The following is a 7,223-nucleotide window of genomic DNA, read 5'->3' as shown; positions in this document are numbered from 1 at the left end:
AATCCCTTGCAACACCTCTGCACCCTTTATCTTACAGCTGCTGCTCCATCTCTGCAGGGCATGAAAACAGAAAGCTCTGTAGTGGTCCTCCAGAAGGGATCCTCTTGGTCTTGCCAGTGCTCTCCAGCAGGTAAGGGCTTGAGACCCTTGGGCACCTCCTCATGTTCTAGATCTTTGCACTGCCAGCATCCCCATTCAGCCACCTACCTTCCCTTCCCTTCCCTTCCCTTCCCTTCCCTTCCCTTCCCTTCCCTTCCCTTCCCTTCCCTTCCCTTCCCTTCCCTTCCCTTCCCTTCCCTTCCCTTCCCTTCCCTTCCCTTCCCTTCCCTTCCCTTCCCTTCCCTTCCCTTCCCTTCCCTTCCCTTCCCTTCCCTTCCCTTCCCTTCCCTTCCCTTCCCTTCCCTTCCCTTCCCTTCCCTTCCCTTCCCTTCCCTTCCCTTCCCTTCCCCCCAAATCCTGTTACTCCAAGTCTTGTCTCTAGCTCGGGTGTCCATGTTCATTTTCTGTGCCTCCCTGACAGCCTTCCAAGGAGCGAGGGTGCCCTGGCTGACGTCGAGAAAGCAGAGCACAAAGTGACAGTAGGTGGACAGGGAGGAGAATTGGGCGCAGGCTGAGGCCATGGTTCTTCTGATAAACCAGCTGTCCCTGCTGCCCGCTCCACCTGCAGTTGCAGCAGGATTTGTTGCAGGAGAAGATGCCGCGGATATGGCTTTGCGGCTCCAGAGGCCCATGGCCGTGCCCAAAAGTCCAAAAGCAGGCAGTTGCCACGCACAGTGGGATGTGAGGGGAGAGGGAAAAGACACCAGGAGAAGAGGGAGAAAGAAACCCTCAGAGACTGTGTCAACCAGCCAACCATTTATTTCCTTCTCCTACAATCAAGGGATCTTGGCTCGCGCCACCGCCGGCGGGACGGCCTCTTCGGGAGCTGGGGAGAGTCCTGAGGGCCAGAGGCCCTCCTCTTTGCTGGGCGCCGGGGCCCCTCGGGCAAGCAGTCCCTGTCCCGGCCAGGAGCGGAAGGGCTGCGGCTGCAGCCCTGGGCAGAGGGGCCTGCTGCTGCTGCTGCTGCCCTGGTGCTGGGCCCCTCCTGGGGCTGCTCCCGCTCTGCAGGGACGGGCACGGATGGAGAGTGCCCGGGCCCCCCGCGGAGGGTGTCTTCCAACGTTCCAATGTCTGCTTCCACCTTGGAGACTACAGGGCTGCAGGAGGAGGCCAGGGTGGGAGTGGGAGTCCCCTGGGGGGATGCAGAGGGGTCAGGGATGGCTGTGGGACCCTCCTCCTGCTCCTCCTCCTCCTCCTCCTCCTCAGCATGGGAGTTCAGGCGGTTCATCTGCCGCAGGATCTCATGACTGCACCTCTCAGTGGCAATGTCGATGAGCTGCTGCACAAATGCCGCCGTCTGCTCCTGCAGCAGGGGGTGCAGCTCCCGGACCAAGGCCTCCTCCCTCAGCCCATAGCGGCACAAATTGGCTACGATGGCACTCTGTGCCAGAGCCACCTCCCACCAGCGGGTCCTGAGCAGCTCTGATAGCTCCTGGTTTAGCCAGGGCAGCAGGGGCTCGAGGATTTCTGAGCAGTCCTGGAAAAAATCTGCCCAGACCTCAGGTGGGAAGCCAGCTACGTAAGCCCTGGGCATCTGCTCCGCAGCCCCCTGCTCATCCTGATGGTGAACAGCTGATGAGTCCGAGGGGCTTGGAAGAACTATCTCCAGAAAGTCTTCCTCTGACCGAACAGAGTAAATGATGCTGTTGATAACCTGCCTGCACAGGGGGCATGATGGTTTCCTCTTGGCCCACCGCACAATGCAGCCCAGGCAGAACAGGTGGACACAGGGCGTTACAGAAGCGATTTCACCTGGAATGTCACGGCAGATGGGGCAGTTCCACTCTGTCTCTGTGTCCATGTTTGTGTGTTGTAGCAGAGCTGGGGACAGCAGCTACTCCCTCTTGTTGGTGTGACACGCTGAAAAATGGTCACTTGCTGTTCCAGGGAGATGGGCAGGTAGAAGAAATGCCCAGGCCCCTCAAGAAGGACACATTCACAGCTCCCCAAACACCATCACTCCCCACCCCCACCCAGGGCCACCCTGTGTAAGCATGTTTCCTGCACCACTCACCTGTGCTGCTGCAAGCACCAGCCACAGTACTTGGCTTCCTGAACCAGGTAGAGCTAAGGAAACAGGCAAAGTCATGTGAATGAGAACTGAGAGTTGCTGACAGCAGCTCCCAATGACCTCACAGGCTTCCAGTCCTCCCAGGCACGCTTGCCAGGAGTCCAGGCACGAGTGAGTCTGAGCCAGACACTGCCCGTGCCCAAACATAAGCAGTGAAGGGTGTGAGGTCACAATGCATTGCTCACTTAGGTTGCCATCCATGGAGTCCGTGGACTACTCATGTCACAGTCCACTGTTCTGTACTGGCAACCTTGACTGCCTTCCAAATCTGCCGTGCCCTTTCTCTCCTGCAGGTACATGGCATCAGAAGAAAAAATGCGGTATGTGGGCCATGCTGTGCCATCATTTGTTCAGGCCTCTGACTTTTACAATCATTTTGAGTCATTAGTTCAAGCACTTCTCCTGTAGAAGCATGTTACCTGCTAGTTTTACGTTTGTGTGACGGGAGGGTGCTGTGTACATCAGGCCCATGGGCTGGCCTATTTAAATCTGGTGAGATGACAGCCCATATTCTCTATTCTCAATGCTGCTTGCCTGCACCACTCAGAGAGGTAAGCACATCCTGACATGTCATGCCAGTCTCTGCACAAATTTCTTGCCAGGTTGTTTTTAAATTCAGATTTTTTTATTCTCTACAGCCCAATCAGTGGGTTTGGGGTTGATGGGCACAATGGTGTGGTCATTAGCTCAGTAACCATTAAAACCCTCTGTTGCTCTCATCCCATTGAAAAATAAAATTGAAAATGGATAGATAACTGAAAAGTAAGCATCAAACACAATTTTGGGCAAATCAGTCAGAAATGTGGAAGGCAAAAAGTGTGTTTGTCTTTGATATATGTTATACTTTGGAACATGCCCAAGATAGTACATACCTCTTGTGCTGTTGCTTCTGATTCTCATTCTTCATGTTCTCAACCTTCAGGAAACAGGACCTGCTAGGCCTGTATCCCTGCTGCTATATTCCGTAACTCTGTCACTTGCCTTTGCCATACTACAGAGGATTTTTCAAGATAAACTGAAGAACGTATCAGCCTGCTCCTGGCTACATGTGCACATTGTGGTAGTGGTTGTGAGCATCAGCTCTGAAACTGATTCAGACAAACAGAAATTAAAATAATATCCTATTTCCAGTTGTAACCTATGTGTCATGTGTTCTTGAATGTGTTTTTGGATCAGAAACTCCCTGGAACTTCACACACATAACAATAATAACAATAATAGTCTCACCATTATTTGACTCATGGTGAGGGCAGTGAATAAAATAGAATAGAACAGAGCAGTTAGGTTAAACGCAGAGCTCTGCATGACAAGGTCTGACCCAGGTCTGAGGGCTCCACCCCAGAGCAGCTCTGCAGTGCAGGTCCCAGGCCCACCCAGGAGACAAGGGCAGAGGTGGGCACACCCACAGCAGGGCTCAGGCAGGGACAGAGGTCCCAGGCACAGGTGGGACACATCCCCTGGGCCCTTGGCAGGAGGTAGTGGAGCTGGGGGGCCCAGGGGAGGCCAGTCCCAGCCACTGAGGCCTGTGAGCACCACCAGGACCCTGTTAGGACTAAACTTCAGTGCTCCTGTGCTCTTCTTGAGACCCTGGTGGTTGGACACTTTGGAGACAGAGTATTGGGCCAGGTGGACCTTCCCCCTGAGGGAATGCTGCTGTCCTCAGGCTCTTGTGTTTTAGCATGTTCTTCCATAGAAGACAGACCAGACATTTCTAAAAATTAGTACAAGGAGCAAAAAAGAATATTCATGGGGAAATGAATAGGTGTTGCTCACCTTCAAGTGTTTTGCTACCATTTAGATGAGAAGCACTTCCTGCACCAGACTGAAGGATTGATCTTTGAGCCTTGCTGGTTTAAGTGATGTGGTGGTTTGCCATCCTGTGAAAACCTATCTCAGTTGAACACTGATGAGTTTAAAAAAAACACGACACTTGCTTTTTTTGCAAATTTGTGCAGATGGTCCCTTTATCTTGAGATGATCCACAGCCCTGACCCCTCTTAGAAGATTTGCATCTCCTTCCCACAAGGTGACAGAGCCAGGGCCTAGGCTGGGAGATGGGTATTGGTTATGGGTATTCAGTGCCTTCTGCTAGTGCAGGGCTGGGAAGAATTGTCTTCAGAGATTTCCCCAGTGTGTACTGGTAGGGAAAGATAAGACACAGAAAAGAAAGAGGAAGAGAAAATGAGGGAAGGGAAGGGAAGGGAAGGGAAGGGAAGGGAAGGGAAGGGAAGGGAAGGGAAGGGAAGGGAAGGGAAGGGAAGGGAAGGGAAGGGAAGGGAAGGGAAGGGAAGGGAAGGGAAGGGAAGGGAAGGGAAGGGAAGGGAAGGGAAGGGAAGGGAAGGGAAGGGAAGGGAAGGGAAGGGATGTTGTTGTTTGTTTTTTAACGGCTCCTGCTCATGTGAAAAATTACATTGTTTCATGCACTTATTGGAAAAAACAGAGATAAAGCAGTGAGACAGTCTTGTACATCATACAGGCTGTCTGCTCTGAATGTTTGACACTTCTGAAAAGTTAACCCCCATAATTTCTGAGGCAGAATTCTCTACTTTAGGTCTAAGGTTAGCGCTATCATCTTCCCAGGCAGCATCAAGTTGATAAAAACGCTAGCTTTTACCCCAAAGTTTGAGTGGGAATTTGCATGAATGATTTTAGTTTACTTTTAGAGTTAACAAATGCCTCAAAAGTAGCATCTGTGAGGGCAGTTGGAGGATGACATATTTCTTGCAGTAGAAGCAGTGTGAATTCCGTTTCTGGTTTCAACTTCTTTGGTATGCTGACCTCTAGGGAAACCTTTTTGCAAAATGGTTTGCCAGAGTATTTTGTGTAGGGAGCTATTATGGCTTCAATCAAGTTACTGACCTTTTTCTAGGGACCAGGCATTTGGTGTCAAATCCAAAATAGGCCCTCAAATGAAGCTGCTCCCTAAGGTGGTTCCAGCATGCTTGTGTGAGTAAAGGTCTTGGTACACTTAACCAGGGCTCATTCAGCAGAGGAAATGCATACTGAGTTAAGAAACAAGGTGATTGTTCTGAATATTTATGAACTTGGTAGTTAAAAATCAGAGGAAATCAGGAAAGTCCTCTGTGCTCTGAGTTTTTGCAGGGCTGTATATACCTTTCCATCCATGGCTAAAACTGCTTCAGCAATGGATGAAATTGCTAAACAATTCATCCACTTGAATTCTAGCCTGGGCTTCGGGAAGTATAAATAGATTGCTTTCCCAAAGGACTTGGGATGAGTGCCAACTGTCCCTCATCAACAGGCAATTAACCTGTTTCAAAAGAGACTAGGCTTAAAAGCCAAAAAGCTTTAATTGACTGTTTGTTTGTAACTGCCTGCAGAACTCTGTCTCTTAGGGTAAATAGTCCTTCCTTCTACGTGTTTATCTCCTTTCATAGAATCACAGAATGGCCTGGCTTGGAAGATCATGTACTTCCAGCCTTAAAGATCATGTAGTTCCAGCCCGCCCGCCATGGGCAGGGACACCTTTCTTAGCCTCTAACTAAATTCATAGAATACTGTGATTTCCTGTCTTTTTTAGGCTAGACAAGTCATACTCTGCCAGTCTCCTCTGAAATGGAGATTTCAGTTCACTGATTATCATTATAGCTTTTTCTGCTCCTGTTGTGAATTCATTTTTCTCTGAATAAGAATGATCACAACAGACAGAGACTCAGTGGTCTAACAGTGACTTAAAGACAGCATTAATCTTTCTCAGCTCTTCAAGTGTATGGGTTGTATTTGACATTTCACTGGTAAGTCCACTTGTGTCCCAATCAGCCAATACACAGGTCTTTATCCTTCGCTGTTTTTTTCCAACAGCTGAGTTCCCAGATCATTGCAACATTCTTCTTGTTGAGAAGAACAAACATGACTATAGTTATTCTAGTCAGTTTCTCCACAGGGCCTTGGAAAACATGAATTATTGCACTCAAGTCAATAAACTATCTTAGGACGAGATACAAATATAGTTGCAGCAAAGAAATAGCAGAGGTAGTAACAAAAACTACAGCAGACTACACAAGACAGTATATATAGACATTAGACTATTTTTCTAAAATGGTTAGAAGACATGTGAAAGCATACAGTACGTCAGAGAGTAAAAATGTCTTTTAAGACTTCCATATTTATCTAAAAAATCAACCAAACAGCAAAAAAACTAGAAATTTGAATTCCTCTGTGGCTTGGGAGAAATTGTTCTTTTAGGATAAAAAACAGGTTGATGCTGGAAGATTGAAAACAAAACTCTAGGTACATGATACTGCTTGGGAGAAAAAGAAAACCAGACACCTTCCCCTCTCAAAAAAAAAAAGAACCCCAACCAACCAAAACCATCCTTAAGGAAAAATGCCTACCAAGTCAACAAAAAAGCCCTGAGGAATTCTGCTGAGAAAGATCTTCAAACTACTGAAGACTTTGCCTATCTCTTTTTATCTTGATGGATTGACAGTTTGTTCTGCATCAGGAGAATATTGCTAAGGACTTATTACACATGGTGGCACAGATGTGACACAGAAACATTTTTTAAAAAGATGAAAGTACAACAAAAGCCATAACAAAAAAAGAAGTGGTACCATTGTCCATGACATGTAGCACAGCCTTCACCTTACCCCTGACCAGCTCAGCATCTATTTGTACCAACTGTGTTACACTAAAGATGGTGAACAGGTGGGAACAGAACAGAACAGTCAGAACAGAGTTATATGTGCTTAATGTGCAGATACAACAAAGTATTTAAATGAAAAACAGACTATGAGTTGAGGTTTTTTTTTTTTTCCTTAAATAAAATTAAATTACCTAAGTGTTAGTCCAAGTTTCCTCCATGGGATGGTTGGTAGGGAAGTGCTATTCTAAAGGCTCAGTTTTTAGAGCTGGCATGAAAATACTTTTGGAGATGATAGTATTTTGACTGCAGCTTTCCAGATGTGTTTTCTCTAGTGTTTACCACTGTTTTCATGTGCTAACCATATAGTAATACCTTGCAAGATATTGAAGCGATACGCAGAATAAATAAATAGACTCCACAACCTGGGGTAGTTATGAAGTGGGTATG

The 7,223-nt window shown here is 47.8% G+C and overlaps 1 protein-coding gene and 1 long non-coding RNA gene across 3 annotated transcripts; one reads left to right on the top strand and one right to left on the bottom strand.

Moving 5' to 3' along the window:
- Positions 1-840: 840 nt before the first annotated feature.
- LOC128800171 (uncharacterized) lies at positions 841-2,289 on the bottom strand. Of its 2 annotated transcripts, none has more exons than XM_053965186.1 (2): positions 2,114-2,289; positions 841-1,977 (listed from the first exon to the last, which is right to left on the bottom strand). In XM_053965186.1, exon 2 carries the CDS (start codon positions 1,898-1,900, stop codon positions 857-859), a length of 1,044 nt encoding a protein of 347 aa, XP_053821161.1. In that variant the 5' UTR covers positions 1,901-1,977; positions 2,114-2,289; the 3' UTR covers positions 841-856. The 2 variants fall into 2 exon arrangements, with proteins under 2 accessions (XP_053821161.1, XP_053821152.1); XM_053965177.1 differs by having other exon boundaries at positions 841-1,959.
- A 95-nt stretch (positions 2,290-2,384) lies between these two features.
- LOC128800234 (uncharacterized) lies at positions 2,385-3,307 on the top strand. The gene is made up of 2 exons (XR_008434939.1): positions 2,385-2,490; positions 3,093-3,307. It is a non-coding gene; the product is annotated as an uncharacterized LOC128800234 (long non-coding RNA).
- The last annotated feature ends 3,916 nt before the right edge of the window (positions 3,308-7,223 follow it).

This window comes from Vidua chalybeata, chromosome 1 (assembly GCF_026979565.1).
Source record: "Vidua chalybeata isolate OUT-0048 chromosome 1, bVidCha1 merged haplotype, whole genome shotgun sequence".
In the NCBI taxonomy this organism is placed as follows: Eukaryota; Metazoa; Chordata; class Aves; order Passeriformes; family Viduidae; genus Vidua; species Vidua chalybeata.
This window is presented reverse-complemented; position numbering and strand designations above follow the sequence as displayed.